The 21,330-nt window shown below is 37.3% G+C and overlaps 1 protein-coding gene across 1 annotated transcript in view; it reads left to right on the top strand.

Annotated features, from left to right (window-relative positions):
- Positions 1-21,330, top strand: part of LOC127971210 (junction plakoglobin) — a 44,172-nt gene that overhangs the window by 21,291 nt on the left and 1,551 nt on the right. The window contains exons 11-22 of the mRNA XM_052574102.1: positions 106-388; positions 2,669-2,870; positions 2,967-3,111; positions 7,516-7,619; positions 8,244-8,582; positions 13,027-13,179; positions 13,381-13,500; positions 14,767-14,917; positions 17,618-17,739; positions 18,583-18,625; positions 20,741-20,892; positions 21,028-21,330. The exon at positions 21,028-21,330 is cut by the window's right edge and continues 1,551 nt beyond it. Coding sequence (XP_052430062.1) covers positions 106-388; positions 2,669-2,870; positions 2,967-3,111; positions 7,516-7,619; positions 8,244-8,582; positions 13,027-13,179; positions 13,381-13,500; positions 14,767-14,917; positions 17,618-17,739; positions 18,583-18,625; positions 20,741-20,877 — 1,799 coding nt within the window. The 3' untranslated portion in view covers positions 20,878-20,892; positions 21,028-21,330. The remainder of the gene's footprint in view (positions 1-105; positions 389-2,668; positions 2,871-2,966; positions 3,112-7,515; positions 7,620-8,243; positions 8,583-13,026; positions 13,180-13,380; positions 13,501-14,766; positions 14,918-17,617; positions 17,740-18,582; positions 18,626-20,740; positions 20,893-21,027) is intronic.

The following is a 21,330-nucleotide window of genomic DNA, read 5'->3' as shown; positions in this document are numbered from 1 at the left end:
GGATCTATTTTCCAGGTTCAGTTACTGGCTGCCGAAAGCATGCAACCATTTTTAGACATTGGATGCTATACTGCTGTTATGTCATATCATACTTCTACATACCAGAATTGCTGCACATAAAAGTTTTTTTGACCATTTTACCATTGCAGGTGGTGGTAAATAAGGCAGCGCTGATTGTGAACCAGCTTACTCGGAAGGAGGCGTCTCGCCGTGTGCTCATGCAGTCTCCTCAGATGGTGTCGGCTGTGGTGAGGGCCATGCAGAACACCGGAGACCTGGAGACGGCACGCTGCGCTGCCAGTGTTCTGCACTGCCTCTCGCACCAGCGCGAGGGACTGCTAGCTATCTTCAAATCAGGCGGCATCCCTGCACTAGTGCGCATGCTCAGGTCAGGTGTCTGAGGTGTTTGTGCACAGTGTAGTGTGTGCACTTGATCAGCATGTGGGTGTAACAGAATGTTACAGATAAACTACAATAAAAATGAATGAAAACTAAATAGATAAAAAATCTAACAAACATAAAATACCAAAATAAATGAAAATAATGTATAATATAATAATATATAAAATAATTGTAAAATAAAAATAAATAAAAAATAACAAAAATATAATAGCAAATAAAAAAAATAAAAAAAAATATAAATATTCTTAATAAAGCTTTTGACTAGATTTTTGCATTAAATATCTACTTTGTAAAAATCGCTACCTGGCCCAAATGATGTTTTTATGTAAAATGTTAAATATTAAAACCATATTGAAGAATAAATAAAACATTTTTATCTGCAGTATATCAGCCATCTCTGAAAATGCATATTCCCAGTGTTGACTTCTGTGTCTGTAATATTAGATAAACGAAGACTGACAGATGCTTGCCGGTCTAATGCTTTCATGTTTTAATTAGTCCCTTGATTGTACATGGACAGACAAAGGGTTTCGGTTAAATAGTGGCAAACATTTGATGGATGCTGCAGTTCCTAGACGGACCGTGCTAGATCAAGACCAAACTAGCACTAACCAGCCTGTACCAGCATGGAAATTCATGCTGGTTTTAAGATGGTCAGCAGGGAAGCCATAATCCTTCCGTTGCTGGTCTGGTCAACCTGGCGTTTTCTTGAGCGTCGTATTAAGCTTGGTGAGCGACTTTAGCTCTTCTCTCATTGTGGTGCACATTAATTTGTGCTCACTTTATCTTCTAACCTCTGGTGCATTTTAATGAACGCTGTGACTAAGCAATGCTAAAGCCAGAGTGTGTCCATTTTCTGTATATGAAAGCGTCCACTATACTGCAACGAGGGCTATAGCAGAGCTGCATTTTTAGAGATATATTTGGACTCTGATGGGAAATTTGCTCTGTCAGAAAGCCCATTTGCGGCAGATGTTGAGAAAATAGAGTAGAGCAGGATCTTTATGACCGTGCAACCAGGGCCGCTTCAACTTTGACACGGTATCACCATATTAAGTTACAGGGACGGTCTGTTTGCTGCAGTCTATAGTTAAATGTCTTGCTCAAGGATGATATCTTAAAGACTGCTGCATGCAAGAACTTGACAGCAGTCTAAATCTTTAAAGGTGGTGTGTGTCATTTTTCTGGTTTTCTTTTATGTTTTAGTTTAATATGCACAGACAACTGTACGTTAACCATTTGTAGCCGCGTTTGTAGCTCTGTGAAAACATTGCATCCTCCTGATGGCAACCGTTGTTTGTTTGTGCATCCTGATCAACGATGGCAGGACTATCTGTTTTTCTCTAATCAAGAAGACTAATTTATGCTGTAACTGAAATAGTACAACAATACATAATATAATACTTTTCATATTATATTTAAATAATTATCTATTAAATTTTCAAAATGAGGTCCGGGATACTGGAGCTCCGGAGAAAATTATATGCAAAGAATATTAACAAATGCTGAATTTTAACAGTATGAAATCAAAAGCAATAATTGTCAATAGTTTTATAGAAATTGTTATTGAAATGCATCATATTCTAATATCTATAATAACAATATATAATTTTGATATTTGTTTATTATTATTTATTTGACTAATAAATAGTATTTTATTTATTTTATTAATAATAATAAGAATTGTGTTAATAATGTTCATCTTTATTATTTTATCATAATTTTCATTCTGTTCTATTCTATTCTATACTATTCTGTTCTATTCTATTCTGTGTAAAATAATATAATATAATATAATAAGTTGATATTTTATTTATTTGAATAAGTAATCATATTTATAAATTATTTTTTTATTAATTTACATTTTATTATTTCTTTATTATTTATAAAAATTGAATAATAAGTAGTGTACATGTATTATGTATTGTTAATAATGTTAATCTTTTTTCCACGTGTTCAAGAATTTTATTTGGGTTGTATCATCCAACGTTTTTGCCTTTCACCTTTTTTATCCTTATATTGACTAGAAAAAAGATAAATATTTAATTTAATAGACAATAAATATTTTATTTATTTAAATATTTTTTTTTAGATAATATTTGAATAACTTGTTGTTGTGCAACAAAGTATGAAAGCATTAAATTGTGGAACTTTTTAATATCATGCTTACTACTACGCAATATAAAAATATCTGTATACATGTAAATATGGGGATCATCCTATTTTTTGATTTGAAAATGTTATACATATTTTATTCTTTCTTCAGTTCCCCTATGGAGTCAGTGCTGTTCTATGCCATTACCACGTTACACAACCTGTTACTGCACCAGGAGGGAGCCAAGATGGCGGTGCGTCTGGCCGATGGACTGCAAAGGATGGTCCCTCTTCTGAAAAAGACTAACCCCAAGTTCCTGGCCATCACCACAGACTGCCTGCAGCTGCTGTCTTACGGCAATCAGGAGAGCAAGGCATCGTATCATCACTGAGAATGCATTGCCTTAGAGACTGATTGCACTTAAAGTATATTTGTGGCCTTAATCTGTGTGTTTTTTCTGTCTTCACAGTTGATCATCCTGGCAAATGCTGGCCCAGAAAGTTTGGTGTTCATTATGAGAAACTACAACTATGAGAAGCTCCTATGGACCACCAGCAGAGTCCTGAAGGTGCTTTCTGTCTGTCCAAGCAACAAGCCGGCTATTGTTGACGCTGGTGAGTAAATGTGTGTGTTACGTTCTTCATTTAACACTCTTTTCCCCTTTGTTTCACTTTTATGTATTTTTGATTCCAAGACCCTGGAGGAATATTCATTTCACTTTTCTTTCATTCTCAAGGTCTTTTCTCATGGGCATTTTTGTATAATTTCCTTGTAATATCACAATCTCCATCTCTTTTTTTTTCTGCTTCAGATTTTGTTTGAGGGTGTTGTTGGCTTTTTTGCATATTTTTCCTCACTTTTTGCTGAATGAATTTGCATGAGTTTTATAGACATAAGTGATTATTACATTATGAATTATTTCTGAGATTACCGCAAATGATAATCATTTGCTTTTTGTGTAACAATTTGTCTCCGTTATGTATGGTAACCCTCGTTCCCTAATGGAGGGAGTGGAGATGCTACGTCGTTGACTGACGCAAAATGGGATTATCACTTCGATAGACCAATCTACTTCGAGTGTAAACTAAACAAGCCAATGCACATTGGCATGCAATTATTGCATCCAGCTGCCGCTGATCACAGCGTGAGTATAAGAAGGCAGCAGGTGCAATGCATACAAGGTTTTCGCTGAGGAGCCGAGCCGGAGACCCAGCAGCTCAGCGTCGGTACAGCAACCATGGCGACGGGACTTGGTGTCTCCGTTCCCTCCTTCAGGGAATGAGGGTTACCATACGTAACCGAGACATTCCCTTTCAGTCAGTCACTCTAGACGCCACGTCAGTGACCAACGCAAAATGGGATCCTTACCAAAGCGCCATGGGTGTTGCCCCTTCCAGTGCCCTGTGCGAGCCGCTTGCGCCCCTATAAGGTGTAGGCTGGGGCTCGGAACAAGTAGTTCCACTCACCATTGTCAAAGCACTATCTCACTGGGTTGGTTGACACTGGGAAAACGTACCCATTCCGCTTGGAACAGGGATGCTGCGAAAGCCCCTTCCTTCCCGAAGGAGGTCTCGGGAGCAAAAACACATATAGCATCCGTTTAGGTGTATATGGAGAAATTTGAGATGATTAAAACCCTCTTGGGAAGGCAGAATTCTGCTAGGGAAACACGGGTCTAAGGCTGTGCCATGGACTATACACATACAAGTACCGCTTAGGTCTCAATATGGAACCCAGCCTTCCATGGTTCTCAAGGATTCATCATGAAGGCCTGGCACCGGATGTTCCGCTGTGTCCAGCTGCCTAGGGTGATGGAGGATCTCAACAGGGTCTACAGTACGGACACTCTTGAGCAGTTTAAGCAAGCCGACACTAACCAGAGCCTCTCAGTGCCATTATCCGTTTGAGGTGAGAACACAGGAGGATACCGGACGTGTTAGGGTTAACCCAGCCCGCAGCTCTACAGATATCTGTCAGTGAGGCGCCACGAGCCAGCGCCCAGGAGTATGCAACACTTCTAGTTGAGTGAGCTCGCAACCAGAATGGGCAGGGCACACCTTGAGCCTGATAAGCCAGGGTTATGGCATCCACAATCCAGTGGGCTATCCTCTGCTTAGAGACGGCACTCCCCTTTTGCCGTCCTCCGTAACAGACAGAGAGCTGGTCTGAGGTCCTGGAGCTTTGTGTCTGGTCTATGTAGTATCTCAATGATTGGACCGGACAGAACAAAGCCAAAGCTGGGTCTGCCTCCTCCAGGAGCAGCGCTTGCAGGTTCACCACTTGGTCTTTGAAGGGTGTAGTGGGAACCTTGGGCACGCAGTCAGGCCGGGGCCTCAGGATTACCTGGGAGTCAGCCGCAGGTCCCCTACCCTCTTGATGGAGGCCAGTGAAAGCAGGAGCAAAGTTTTTAATGAAAGAAACTTTAGCTCAACTGACTGCAAAGGCTTGAATGGGCCCTGCTGTAATGATTTAAGCACTAGACTCAGGTCCCAAGAGGGTATAGAGGGGGGTTGGGAAGGATTTAACCTCCTGGCCCCTTCAAGGAACCTGACGATGAGGACATGCTTACCCAAAGGCTTACCCAGAACCTTCCGACTCCATAGGAAGAGGTGGCGGGCGAGTTGTGACATACGACAGAAGCGCAGACCACCTTGTCGGTTGATGTACGCAACAGTCGTTGTGTTGTCAGTTTGGACCAGCACATGCTTGCCTCGTAAGAGACCTTTGAGACAGTTCGAGGCAAGGTGTACTGCTAACAACTTTAGCCAACTGATGTGTCACTGCAGCTGCGGGCCCGCACAAACCCCTGAGACTGCATCCCTGTTGTACGTGGCCCCCCAGCCGGTGGTGGAGGCATCCGTTTAAACCACAGCATGCCTGCAGATCTGCTCTAGGGGCACCCCTGCCTGGAGAAATGCAAGATCTGACCACAGGGTGAGGGTTTGGCGAAAGGCAGGTGTAACTTGGACCCGATGAGTGCCGCACTTCCACGCCCACCTCAGGACTCAGCCATAAAGCCAGTCCTGGAGCTGTCTCATATTTAACCGGCTGAACGGTGTAAGTGCTGCCGCGGCCGCCATAAGCCCCAGGAGCCTCTGAAAAAGTTTCAGTGGGACCGCTGTCCTGCCCTTGAACGTATTCAAGAAGGTTAGTACCGATCGCGCACCTTCCTCTGTGAGGTGCGCTGTCTGTTCGGCCGAGTCCAACTCCATACTAATAAAAGAGATCCTCTGCCTCAGTGAGAGTTTACTCTTTTCCCAGTTGACCCGAAGGCCCAAGAGGCTCAGGTGCCGGAGCACCAAATCCTTGTGCTCGCACAACTGATCCCAAGATTGTGCTAGTATCAGCCAACCGTCGGGCCTTTAGGCACTCGTCTGGTCTGACCGGCAGTGCCTATGCAGCTTGCGGAGAAGCTGCTTCTGCCTTGTGGAAAATGCTCTTTTAATGCTGAGGTGCACAGGTGAGATGACCGCTTGCAACACGACAGGGGTGGTGCAGCCTGAAGTGTGCAACACACTCGACACTGGAACGACCACAGTCTCACCAACACAGGAAGCTTCCCAGAGCGTGCTGAACTTGCAGTTCACCCTAGACACAGGTGAGGCAAACAGAACGATACTGTCGCTCGGCTTCGAAGCGAAAAGCTGGTATGCATTGCACCTGCTGCCTTCTTATACTCACGCTGTGATCAGCGGCAGCTGGATGCAATAATTGCATGCCAATGTGCATTGGCTCGTTTAATTTACACTTGAAGTAGATTGGTCTTGTGATGAGTGGGGTGGGGCCGAGAGCCGTGGGAACAGGGCGAGGCCGGTGGAGTTATTTGGAAATGAGCGACACCTGCTCGACCCACTGGTCTCCAGTCCCACGGAGGAGATGGAAGGATAAAAAAAACAGGAGCGATGACAGTGAAGGAGGAGAGAGGACGCAAAGTGATATCCAATTTTGCGTCGGCCACCGACATTGCGTCAAGATGTTTTTTGTTTTTTTTCAATGACGCAAAGTTGAATTTTCAGCATTACTCCAGTCTTCAGTGTCGTATGATTCTTCAGAAATCATTCTAATATGCTGATTTGCTTCTCAAGAAACATTTCTGATTGCTATCAATGTTAAAAAAACTGTTGTGCTGCTTTATATTTTTTGGAAACCATGATAAAAACATTTAGGATTCTTTAATAAATAGAAAGATCAAAATGTAACAGCTTTTATCTGTAAAAACATTATACATATATTTTTTGTCACTTTTGATCAATTGTATGTCTCCTTGTTAAATAAAAGTATTAATTAAAAAAAGCCAAACCCAACAGTTTTGAAAAAAAAACAAAAAAAAAATGAAATTTGAATGCAAATCAATGGATGATTCAGCTTTCTGAGCTCCTTTGCACAGCATGACCAGGAATCAGTTTTTATGACCGTCAAAGACAGTGGAGGGTGACAAAAAAAAATCTAAGGAGAAAGGGGAAATGTGATCAGGAAACGTTACAAGCTAAACTTGAATCTGCATCCTCCACATTGGCACTATGAATCAACATAACAGCAGCATATCATTGTATGATGGTCACTGTATAGGTTTTACCATATTAACTCTGACCTTTCAGTGAATTAATACTTAGAAATAAAATGTCTAAGATTGCGGGACTCAGATATCTCACTCTGTCATGCATTCCAGAACTGATCTCATAAAAGTCTTCACAGTTATGCCATGACTATGTCCTCCTCTCATATGACGTTTTGACACTTGCTTGGATTGGGTAGTTACAACAGTGGATGAGAGGCAGTTTTCAAGGATGTCTCCTAATCTCCTTCCCTCTTTTTATCTTCCTAAGCCATGTGGCTTTTAGTTTATCTTTGTAGAGTCTGAAAGACATTTCTCTCTCCTTGGCAGACAATGCTTAATCCATGGAGTAATACAGCCACTTTCTTTTTAGAGCAGGTTGTGTAGCTGGATAATTTTGTCCTTTCTTCCTTTTTTTGTCCGATAAATATGGACTCTAAGCCTTTTTCTCTCCGTTTGGCAGGAGGTATGCAGGCTCTGGGCCAACATCTCACAGGTTCGAGTCAACGCCTGACACAGAACTGCCTGTGGACCCTGAGGAATCTCTCTGACGCTGCAACCAAGCAGGTAAAATGAGATGTTCCTCTCTGTAGACCATGTGCTTTTACAATGGTGTAATGTACTTAAAGGAGTAGCTCATCCAAAATAGAACAGTAAAGATATTTTTTTACTGAAACTCTGGTCCTTGGTGATTCATAAAATGCAGCTGCCTCTGTCTTTGGAAATAAAAAAGCAAATCAAGGACCACTGAATAGCCTACCTGTGGCTCCTGACGATACATTAAGGTCTTATGAAGAGAAATGATCAGTCTTATTTACATTATTTACAGACATTATTTACAACATTATTACCTCTAATCCAGAGCCTCAGTCAAACGGAGTGATGTCCGGTTCACAAACAAATCATTCTTTTGAAATGGTTCTTTTTGGTGACTGAACCGAAACTTTCAATTCAGGCAGCACAGATCTACAAGTTACTCAGTCAGAACTCACTACAGATGCCTGTCATTCACTCGGACTTGAATTGAGCCAACACACCGGTGTATATGATCCAATGATGAAAGAAGTCATTTAGCGCTCCATTTCCTTCAGCAGTCACTGAACTGAGGAAACAGATCGTCTGAACTTTTGAACAGCAGTGTAAAGTGAAATGTATTGCATTAACTTATATTATTTTTTCATCTCCACACAGGAAGGCCTGGACGGTCTCCTGCAGATCTTAGTGAGTCAGCTGGGTTCAGATGACGTGAACATGCTGACCTGTGCTACTGGCATCTTGTCAAACCTCACCTGCAACAACGCACGCAACAAGGCCCTGGTCACTCAGAGCGGTGGGGTGGAGGCCCTCATTCACGCCGTGCTCCGGGCTGGAGAGAAGGAGGATGTGGCCGAGCCGGCCGTCTGCGCCCTGCGTCACCTCACGAGCCGCCACCTCGATGCAGAGCTGGCCCAGAATGCAGTGCGTCTGCACTACGGCATCCCAGCCATCACCAAGCTCTTAGGCCAGCCGCACTATTGGCCTGTGGTAAAGGTCTGTAAGTGTTATTTTGTGTGTGTGTATGTGGGTGTGTCTGAATTGCTGCCAGTTTGAAAGTCCTCTCCGCCGTTTCAATTTAAAGGTCAGATTTGAATCGTCTGGGGGCAGTTCTTGCATGCCTTTGATGTCTAAGAGTGCTGAGGCTTGCCTCTCGCGTTAAGCTTATTTGCTGCCGGATCTTAGTCATTGAGAAGCACTCCTACGCTACTCTGGGGCTTCGGTGTAATTTTGAGGACACTAGCTGGAACAATAAAAGAGCCCTCAAGTATCATATGCAAGGAACCGCTGCCATACACAGACTGAGAGCTGGAAATCATTGTATCTGAATGACTGAAATAATTTTGTGTTATATAGAAGAAAAATTGTATGGAATTGCTTGAAGGTTAGGAAATTAGGATAGTCGCACTGATAGTTTTTTGGAAGCAAAAAGGCATCAGGAGTCACTGATTTTCATGGAACGTTGAGCAACGGAGACCCTTTGTGATGCAATAAAGTTTGTTAGAACTTAACTTGTAAATTGTAAATGTGTAAATTATTATGGCTAATACTATATATTTCATTTTAATTTTTGTAAAATTTTTAGTAATGTGCTTTTGTCATCTTTATTAGTTTTCTGGTGGTGGTGTTGTAAATATAATTATTTTAAGTTTTAATTATTTTAAAGTAGGTTTAAATTCTTTAATTTCAGTTATAGTTTTTCATCTAATAATTTATTTTTATATTATTATTTCAATTAACAAAAATGTTTTAGTTAAAGATAATAACCCTGGTTTGGTGTTGCAAAAGGTCCAGAAATAACCAGTTTTGAGCTTCATGTTTTGTTTTTTAGGAAATTAATGCTTTTATTCAGCAAGGATGTGTTAAATAAATCAAAAGTGACAGTAAAGCCATTTATAATGTTCCAAAAGACTTTTTATTTTGAATAAAAGTGGTTCTTTTGAACTTTCTATTCATCAAAGAATCCAGAAATCAAAGTGTCCACCAAAATATTAAACAGTACGACTGTTTTCAACATATTATAAAATGTTTCTTGAACAGCAAATCAACATATTAGAATGATTTCTGAAGGATCATGTGACATTGAAGACATTTAAATTATCCTGAAAATTCAGCTTTTCCATCCCAGGAATACATTACATATTAAAATATATTCAAATAGAGAACATTTATTTTAAATTGTAATAATATTTCACAATTTTACTGTTTTTACTATACATTTGATAAAAAAATGTTTGCCTTGGTGAGCATAAGAGATTTGTTTCAATAACATAAAACAATTTTACCAACCGCAAACTTTTAAATCATACATTACATTCCAAACATTTGCCCTTAATATTTGTATATAAAAATGAAATATTGCAGATGGTCAGTTTTCCTCTGCACTTCTAAAATAACCATCAGATGCAGTAACCAACCAGTTGTTTTATCTTGCCTCCATGCCAGTCAAAGCCCTTGAATCTTGGGGAAATCAGGAAGGTCGTGCTGGATGTAATTGGCTGTCCTCAGCTCTCTGATTTGTGGTGGGCTGGACTCTGATTGTCTGTCTGTGGGCACGGGCTCCCGGCATGCATGATCTCCCACTTAATCGTTTCAGACCGTTGGAGCAGAAACCTGTGTGTGTGTGTGTGTGTGTGTGTGTGTGCTGTGATCTGTTCAGCATGTGTGTATTGATCCAGAAGAACAAGAATACCAGGTTTTCATTTTCACTCACAGTCTGCATGCGGAGATTCCTGATTGAATAGGAAATCTTGAAAATATAAGCATTTGCATTGATTGTGTACTCCGGTGTTTTGTGTGTTGCTCTCCACTGTTTCATTCAGTGATTAGTTTGTGTTGATGTTGAGCTGACCAATATAGTAGTGCTTTTAGACTATATCGACATCATCACACTGCCGAGTTTTTACGTTTTCACTATCATTGCCGTTGTTTAAATGTAGTCAGGTATTACTTTATTGCTTGAGCGGAAGTGTCCAATAAAAGGTATATTAACAAGGTAAAAATCTAAAAATCGAATTGCTTTTATTAGGCTACAGATACAAGTTCATCTCATATGCATGAACATAATTTGACACATTTTTCAAATCTACTATTAAACTTTTTTTTTTTTTACAGTAAAACATTTTAAATGTGGTACATACTTTGTGAAGCTTTAAATAATGCAGTAAACTACAAGACACAGATTTTACTAAGAATTAAAAAAAAAATTCTAGTGCTGTAAATCGATTTTTTCTCTTTTTTTTTTTACAAATCAATTAATTGCGATTAATCCCACCTAACAAGTTATTCAATATATTTTTTATATTGGAATATTTTCACGTTTAATCTTCAAATTAATGAAGAAAAAACATGAAGACAGTATATTTTAAATATTTGTTTGATGGCATCTTTTTATGACTGAAAGCAAGTATCACTGTTACCAATTATACTGCTGTCTCTATGATTTTTTTCCCCTAACATTTAACCATTGACTTTAGCCATTCAAAATTACATTATAAATGCTATCAATTTTAACATCTATTAGACTTTTAAAAATAACTTCTAATTTAAGTGAACCTAAAACAATCTTTACATAAACCCAGTATAATAAATGTCATATTTAGCTACCCGTTCCCTTCAGCAAGCTGAGAATTAAATATACAGAAATGTATAAATTTATCAATCACTAAATTCTAAATGAAATATAGACAAATCCTTAAAGCTGCAACTGTGATTGATTTCCTATTTTTTCTTGTGTTCTTTGATGAACAGACATCATTGCAGCTGGTTATTCGGTTATTTTGGATGCTATTACTTTTAGAGCTGCCGCTGCTGAACAAGACGCAGCTCTGACATGCATCATATTTTCTCACAGCCCTTTAACTTTTCTGACCCACTTCAGCTCTTAAAGTCTCTACTAATGAGCTGACGAGTTGAATCAGGGTATTGTAACAGTATGGCCCAATTTTATGCATTTTATCACTGATCTGGACATGGTTCATTTAAAGCCGAACTATTTATTTTATAATGGCTCCTATATGGAAACCAAAAAACTGTTCAACGGTTTTACAAATGAGATTCATGAAGACCTTATGTACTACAGTTGGACCGTCCCAGTTTGGCTGATGGCTTGGGTTGCACCCAGGCCAGTTGGAAAAGACGGATCACTAATGCAACACACATGAGAGCCCAGTGTGTGGAATGCATTGCATCATGTTTATTTGCAGCATTTTCAACACTTGACATGGCTTTTCGTCCCACCCTGCAGAGATCTGCTCTATCAGTCACTGTTCTCTAATCAGCAGAGGAACATTTTTGACTAATGATGTGTTATGAAGGAGGCTGGAATTAAGCCTTTACCCTAGTCTCTTTGTGCACAAATGGTTGGGCAGAAGTAAAATGACAGACACTTCACATAAATGCATGACATTTATTTGAACTATATCGTGGAGTGATATACAGGTGATTTCACCAGCAAAGACTCACATGTGCATTGATGCCTCCAGAAACATTTGAGATTGCATTCAATCTTACACCCCCTAAATTTTATAATCAGCTCAGATTTTTAATATTAAAAAAAAACATTATTGCTGCATGTAACATTGCTCGGTTGCAATCGAGTTGATGTCAGTGCCTGGGCTTCAGTCAACAGGAAATCACTTTGGGATTTACAAGAGTGAGTCACTTGTTAAAGACGATGAAAGATTTGAGGAATGGACTTACAATGGAGCTGCACTGTGATGAATTTACAACAACTGAGTTAAGACTCAGATTATGTCTTTTTGAAAAGGTACAGCGGTACAAAAGTGGGGCACGGTTTATTGAGTTGAAGAGAATTTAGCCGTCACAAAGAAAAATCCCAAAGAATATCTTTTTTAAATTATTTTTTCATAGGCTGCAATAATTCATAGTGCAGGAAGTGTTTGGAGCTCAATGTGCTCAGCTTTGGCGAAATACAGAGACGATCTAAAGCACGCATCTCAATATAAAAAATAATAAATGTTATAATAATATATAAATAATATATAGTAATAATAAAATATATATTTTTTCATTAAATTCTTCCAAATTATCTGAGCTATTCTATTTTAATGTATTTATTGACTTACTAACTTACTCTGTTTTACGTATTTGAAGAAAAATGATCAGCTAATGTGATATTTATATGAAATTCAGTATATAAACTTTCAGCTCATTTCAATATAATCTCAAATTTCCCATTCAATTCTTCCATGCTATTTATTTCTATTCATTTTTATTTTTCAGAGTTTTTTATTTATTGAAATGAAATTCAAATGAATCATTTAAATGATATTAACATTAATATTTAGAGTAATTTTATTTACTTTGAAAACCATTGCATTAATCCATTTGTGAGCATAAGAAAGCAATAAGAAAATTCAAACAAACAGATGAAAATGCTCTAAACACTCATTAATTATATGCATTTTTCGCACTATAGGCCACAGTGGGTTTGATTCGTAACTTGGCCCTGTGTCCGGCCAATCAGGCGCCCCTAAGAGAATCTGGCACAATCCCTCGACTGATCAACCTGCTATTGAAAGCTCATCAGGAAACTCAAAGACATGGCTCAGCGGCCCAGCAGACCTATCAGGTGCGTTTGGAGCTTTTTATACCTGTGCATGGATTTGTCGTATATACTCTTTATTCACCCTCACATATAGGCCGAAACCCTCAAAGGGAGGACAAAATACAGCCCAGTTAGCATCAAGGTCCCAGTCCCAGTATATGGCATGGACCAGATCCCTTTAGCATTAGAGTTAATGTTTTCTTCTCACTTTTTTTATTTCCACAGGATGGCGTGCGAATGGAGGAGATTGTGGAAGGCTGTACAGGGGCTTTGCATATACTGGCCAGAGATCCCATCAACCGAGGGGAGATCGCCAGCTTGCAGACCATTCCTCTGTTTGTGCAAGTACTGAACCAACTTATGGCAGTTTTGGCAGTGAAAGCGGTTCACCTGTGTGTGTGTGTGTGTGTGTGTGTGTGTGTGTGTGTGTTGTGATGTGTGGGTGTTTTGCGGGCGATGGCTGCTGTCTGTATGTGTGTGTGTGTGTTTGTCAGTATTAATATATTATGAGACCAGTGTCAACGAAGCTACATTTAAAGCTTTCTTTTAAAATAGAGTCAAGCTACTCTTTTGCAAGCTACAAGCTACACTACAAGCAGTAGTGAAAAAGAAGTTAGATAAGCTATGAGCAAAAATAAATAAATAAAATCAAATAAACAAAATACCATAAGGGTGTGATATATTTTTGAAATACATAAATATCAGATGATATCATTTATATTTAGATTCACATTTTTCTGCCACAACAACAAGCAGTGTAGAGTCATCGTATTAAATTTGAAGACATACATACTAAATAATAATGCCAAATGTATATAATATATATAGAATAAAACATAGTGATACATGATAGCATTTAACAAAATATTTCACTTAATTTTTTTTACAATTTTTTACAAATGGACTTATGTGCAGTGTTATAGCATTTATTTATTTTGAAAACATTTATGATTTTTTTTTTTATTTACTATATATTTAGTATTTATTATAGTATAGTATACTATACTATATATTTTCATCTAATTTGTGATCTAATATTTATATTATACTGTATTATATTATATGTTGTTTTATTTCGGCTTTATTTCAACTAACGAATAAGATTATTAATAGTTTTAGCTTTAACAACACTGCCTTTGTGCAGGAACTCAGTGTTGATTCATATAGATGAATCTGCTAAATGAACCAATTCACTAAAATCATATTTCCCCAAACTGACAGAGAGTGTTAAAAATTATGTTGGTAATTATCTGTGCAAAATAAAATATGACATTAAAATAGTGATGAAGTGGTTAGTTGCTATTTGTTGGGAAAAGTGGTTTGTTATTGAAAAAAGCGACAGAGTTATGTTACGATATCAGAAAAATACTATTGTCACTCATTTTAGTTGCTTCCCAAAAAACTGTGCATTATTATTATGGTACATGCTTTTACGGTAAGTCCAAAGTAACTTAAAACAATAGGAAACAATTACATAAGAAGTGCAAGAAAAATACAACCTTGTAATGAGATGTAGGTGTTGATGAAGCAGTAGTGAAACAGCAGCACAGATGAGTTTTTTTGTGTGTGTGTATGACCCCTCTCATTCTTTGACTTCCTGTTTCCTGTTAGCTTCTGTACTCCTACGTGGAGAACATAAAGCGTGTGTCCGCTGGTGTTTTGTGTGAACTGGCTCTGGATAAGCAGTCTGCTGAGATGATTGACGCAGAAGGAGCATCTGCACCTCTAATGGAGCTCCTGCACTCTCCCAATGAGGGGATTGGTGAGTGATGCCCATCCAGAGGAAGCTGTTTGGGGGCAGCTGTGGCCTAATGGTTAGAGAGTCAGACTTGTAACCTGAAGGTTGTTGGTTCGAGTCTCCGGTCGAGAAGGGATTGTAAGTGGGGGGCAGTGAATTACCGGGTGTGTGTGAACTTGGATGGGTTATATGCTGAGCCCAAATTCCTAATATGGGTCACCATACTTGGGCTTCACTTCCCTTTCAACACTTTCTCCTGTATCTGCTGGACAATGACAGTCTGTGGTAACAAAGTCAGACACAGCATGACGTTAGGTGCTGACTTAGGTGCCACACATCAGCATCGAAAAGAAGCAGAATACACGAAAGACCAAAAGTTTGCAACCAAATCTTCAGCTCGGCACATAACGTGTTAAATGGCCATTAATCTCACAAGCTGAAGATTTCACTTTCAGGAATACATTTAGTTAAAAAGTCTGTTTACACTTCACTTGATTAATAGACCATCCATTAAAGTCATAGTCCAGCAAGTGTATTTTTTATACGTATGTGTATATTTTATTTGTATGTACATTTATATTACATAATAAATTAATGTTAAATATTACATAATAATCAAGTATACATTATATATTTATATGTGTGTTACATTATGATTTTTTTTTTCAGAATTCTTTGATGAAAAGAAAGTTCTAAAGAACGCCATTTACTTAAATAGAACTCTTTTGTAACAATGAAAAGCATTTACTGTAATTTTTTACCTTTTTATTTGTCATATGTTCAGAGATGTATAAAGTACTAGAGAACCATACTTGAGTAAAAGTACAAGTGCTCTATCAAAAAAGTGACTTGAGTAGAAGTAGAAGTGCTCTTTAAGCACCACACTTAAGTAGAAGTACTAAAGTATTCAACATTTTTTGTACTTAAGTATTGCAAGTAGTCTATTTTAAAATTTACTACTCAAGTACTGAAAGTAAAAGTAGAAGTATTGTGTTATGTAGCAATTAAAGAAAGTAGTCAAAAGTTTGAACATATTGTTTTTACTATTTCAAATGATTAACCTAAATGACAATCACAATTCCTTTGACTGTAACTTCTTGTAAACAAAAAAACGGTTACTAGGGTTAGTTAGCCCAATTTGCAAAATTATGTCATTAATAACTTACCCTCATGTTGTTTCAAACCCATAAGACATCAGAGGGTCATTTAGAATTTTTTGAAGCATCGAAAATAAATTTTGGTCCAAAAATAGCAAAAACTACGATTTTATTCAGCATTGTCTTCTCTTCTGTGTCTGTTGTAAGACAGTTAAAAACAAAGCAGTTTGTGATATCTGGTTCGCGAACGAATCATTCGATGTAACCGGATCTTTTTGAAACAGTCCATCAAATCGAATTGAATCGTTTTAAACAGTTCGTGTCTCCAATACGCATTAATCCACAGATGAATTAAGCTGTTAACTTGTTTAATGTGTCTGACACTCCCTCTGATTTAAAACAAACCAATATCCTGGAGTAATTCATTGACTCAAACAGTACACTGACTGAATTGCTGTGAAGAGAGAACTGAAGATGAACAACGAGCCAAGCCAGATAATGACTCGTTCACGAGTCAAGAACCGTTTCTGTCAGACGCGTCCGATTCGTGAACCGAGGAGCTGATGATACTGCGCATGTGTGATTTAGCGTGAAGCAAACCGACACACAGAGCGTCTGGAACCGAACTGATTCTTTTGGTGATTGATTCTGAACTGATTCTGTGTTAATGTTATGAGCCCAGGTGCAGTCAACGCCAATGACGCCATTGCATCGAGCGCAAAAGAATCGGTGAACTGTTTTCTTCAACTGGTTTATTGAATCGAACTGTCAGAAAGAACTAACGTTACTGGTCATCCGAGAACCGATGCAACCGGTTCTTGACTCGTGAACGAGTCATTATCTGGCTCGGCTCGGTGTTCATCTCTCTCTTCACAGCAGTTCAGTCAGCACGCGCAGTGTCGCTTGATTCGCTCAATGATGTGCCAGCTTCATCAAACCTGCCATCTACAGTTCTGGCAGTGGTTTGTAATGGAATGATTCGTAACATTATTATAATTGTAACGAGTAACGATGCAGCACATAAAAAAAATATCGGAGTAAAAGTATTAAACTCATCGAAAATATGTACCGAAGTAAAAGTGGAAGTAGGAGAAAAAAATAATACTCTAGTAAAGTACAGATACCGCCTTTTAGTACTTAAGTACAGTAGTGAAGTAGTTCTACTTCGTTACTATACATCTCTGCATATGTTATTAAAGTAATTACTGAATTTTCAAAGTATAAGTCGCATCAGTCCAAAAATACGTCATGATGAGGAAAAAAAAAACATACATAAGTCGCACTGGACTATAAGTCGCATTTATTTAGAACCAAGAACCAAGAGAAAACATTACCGTCTCCAGCCGTGAGAGGGCGCTCTATGTCTTCAGTGTAGTCTACAGGAGCACTGAGCAGCATAGAGCGCCCTCTGGCGGCTGTAGACGGTAATGTTTTCTATTGGTTCATGTCAAATTAATTTTGATATTAATTCTTATAGTCCGGAAAATACTGTATTTTTTTCCACTAAATATATTCCATGCATTATAAAAATTACATAATAATAATAATCCATAATAATAAGTTAATAATGATCATGTATCATATCATATATCAAAAAATCAGGTTGTAATCCTTCTCTCTTCTTCAGCCACCTATGCTGCAGCTGTTCTCTTCCGGATCTCGGAGGACAAGAGTTCAGACTACAGGAAGCGTGTGTCGGTGGAGCTCACACATTCCCTCTTCAAACATGACCCTGCAGCTTGGGAAATGGTGAATATAGTATTTATTCAGGAGTCACACACAGAGGTCACTCAATGAGTTCATTTCGATGAATGATTGTATGCAGTATCAATTTTTTGCAATCATAATGAAATAATTACATTGATACGGCTTAAATGATGACATACCTTTCAGTTATTGAAAATGAATGCAAACCAAATTGCCAATTCAACCCTGATTTGAAACAGTGTGCTTTTTTCCATTAATTCAGTGTGTCATTTAGGTTTCTTATACTGCAAACGGTTATATGACTGTCACATGCACTTGGATATTTTTTTGCCATTTTTAGTGTGTAGATAAAAAATGGCTTAGAAAATTGATGTTAGTTATCACAGAAAGTGTCATGTTACAACTTAGTTTGATATTTTCTAATGCAATAACATTCAAATCCACGTACGTGCGACTTGTGTCCAGAACGTTAGAAATACTTTTTGGGGCAACTGTGTAAAACTGTAAACAGTTATAAATGTAAATGAGATGGATAGGAGACATATATATATATAAAGGAGATGGATATGTCCTAATGAAAGTGAATTGGTGCCCACTGCATTTATTTGATCAAAAATACAGTAAAATCAGTAATGCTGTGAAATAGTATTAGTATTTAAAATAGCTGGTTTCTATTTGAATATTTTAAAAAGTAATTTATCACTTTTCAGCTTCATTCCTCAAGTCTTCAGTGTCACATGATCCTTCAGAAATCTTTCTGATATACTGATTTGCTGATCAATTAATATATATATTTTGATATTTCCTGATATTTCAATGGTATCATATTTTTGTTTGTTATGAAAGAAATGTTTAATGAATGGGTTTGCATTCATATTCTTTCAGGCACATGCCGCCATGCCACTCGACCCTGGATATATACCAGATGGTGAGTTGAGAGCACAGTCCTTCTGCTTTAGTACACACCACCACACACTGCTTATTTATCTGGCACATCTCGCTGCATTAAAGTGAAGGGCATTACAATAAAATGCCACATGACAAATGAGTTATGGCATGCGTGTGCATGTGAGAGAAGGGTCAAAGACGAAAAGATAAAGTGAGACAGTCATTGAATTCACATTTTTATCAAGCGCGAGAGTGGTTTGATTGTGTTGTTGTCAGTCCGTCCCGCGAACAGACAGAATAACATTTATGGGTACGTTAGGGATGCGATGTGCTGTTCACTCGTTCGTCAAAATTGGAAATAAAAAACAACCTACTGAAACCTGATCGACCTGTTTGATCCTGTTACACAAATATTTCACACACTGATACTGTTCAGACATAAAATATCTGAAGAACACCCCACAGTTTGTAAAAATTAGCAGAAATGCACTTACAATGAAAGTCTAAAATAAATGCATCTGTATGGAAAACTTAACTTTTAAATTATATGTCATGAAAGCAATAGACTATAAACGAATTCTGAATGAGAATGTAAGAATGATGTTCAATAAATGATTGTTTTATGATGAATAATGAAGATGCTGCTTCATATAATGATTAAAGATCTTCAGAATAAGAATGTTTTGTTCCCTGCAGGTCTATATAAAAAACCTACTGAAAACAAAAACAAAAAAACATCTGTAATATTTTGTCTTGTACAAAAAAACAACATGTTCAGTGCATTATTATAAATATGACGTGAAGTTTTAGGATAAGGGTGTTTTTCCATTTGATTCTTCAGGTGTTTCTGCTCTGGCCTCAGGGTGTGTGTGTGTGTGTGTGTGTGTGTGTGTGTGTGTGTGTGTACGTGTGTGTTTCTGCCTGAATGTGGCAGTTGGATTCATTGAATTAGTTCATCTGAAATCCCCCTCGGTCACTTACACTTTATTAACCAGCACTCAATCAATGTCAAGGGTACTCCGTTATGTGAAAATGCTTGAAGTACTGTAGATGTTTTTATTCTTTTTCACATTTTCTATTCAAGGCAATGATGCTATGCACACTGTTTACACTGATTTTACCATGGTTAAAAGATTTCAGGCACTCTGTTTTACTTCTGTACATCTCATTAGTGAACACGCATGACCTTGAGCAGATTAGTGCTTTTATAAAAAGGCAGCAAATATGATGTTCAATGAATAATTAAATGTATTATTAATAATACTACAAATATTCAAATACCTTGTAATAATTTATTTAGTTGGACTGTCAATTTAATGTGTTAAAATATAATTAAAAAACAACAGACTGAGTAATTTACACATTTAACCATGCTGTTTTTACAAACCTATAATTATAAAAATAATTCTCTATATATAATTTGTTGTATAGTATATAAATATAAATATTATATAGTGTGAGTGTATATATATATATATATATATATATATATATATATATATATATATATATATGTGTATATATATATATATATATATATATATATATATATATATATATATATATATATATATATATATATATTCAACAATTTTTATAAAATTAAAATTTTAAACGTTTGTTATAAAATAAGGAAAGGAAAATTATAGTATTTACATTTACATTAAGCAGACGCTTTTATCCAAAGCAACAGTATTATTTAAATATAATAATATTATAATGTTCATATATATATATATATATATATATAGTCTATATATATATTATAATAATGTCAATATTTTAGATATTTTTACAAAATATAAAATATATTACATTATATACAATATTTCAGTGTAATTGTATAGTGTGATTTACTACAATGTTTATATATCATTAAATTTAATCTGTATTTTATTATAACATTCATATATTATTTATACAAACTATATAGCATTATTCACAATTATAATAAATATACACTATAATATGTCATATAAAATTCTTTATATATGTCACATTAGTTAGTCAATGCATTAAACTTACAATGAAATACGTTTTTTATTAACAATGTAAGAAGTAATTATAAAATTACAACAAAGACAAAAACAATTGAAATATGTTGTGTTCCACATAATAACTGTAACTTTAGCTGATCTCTCTCTTTCTCTCTCAGATCTGGATGCAGTTTACCCTCCATACGGTTACTCTGATTTACACATGGACGGCCTCCCGCTGGACGCAGAGCTACATGAGCAATACATGCCAGAAATGACCTATGACCCTCGACAGGTGTACCCAAATCCCCTCTAACAACACTGCCAGCAGGTTAGTGTGCACACGCTTCCCTGACGTACAATTCAGAGTCTCTAGTTATGAGTCAACACGACATTTTCCTGTTCGTGATTTTCTGAACGTGTGATTCCTGAATAAAACGAATCTCATCAAACATGTTCCTCTCAGTCTTCAGGTCAAATGAAGTGGATGATGATGAAGACCCCAAACCAGTTTGTTCCCTGAAAAAAAATAAAAAAAAAAAAACATGCCTGAACTGTGCAGTGCTTGAACAAAAGAAGAACAAAACACTCGACTTGCTTTAGTTCACCACCGGTCTGTTTGTGATGTGAACTCCAAGCACTGCCTAACTCATCTTGTCATCTTGTGCTGCTAACAGAGTGACAAATCCTGAAAGTGTGGTGACGCGATCAGCATGTGATCATAACATGTACATTTGGTACTTTATATTGTTTGTCCAAAGATATCCAG

The sequence above is a fragment of the Carassius gibelio genome, chromosome A4, assembly GCF_023724105.1.
Source record: "Carassius gibelio isolate Cgi1373 ecotype wild population from Czech Republic chromosome A4, carGib1.2-hapl.c, whole genome shotgun sequence".
NCBI classification, from domain to species: domain Eukaryota; kingdom Metazoa; phylum Chordata; class Actinopteri; order Cypriniformes; family Cyprinidae; genus Carassius; species Carassius gibelio.
The sequence above is the reverse complement of the archived record's forward strand: the minus strand, read 5'-3'. Positions and strand labels throughout refer to the sequence as shown.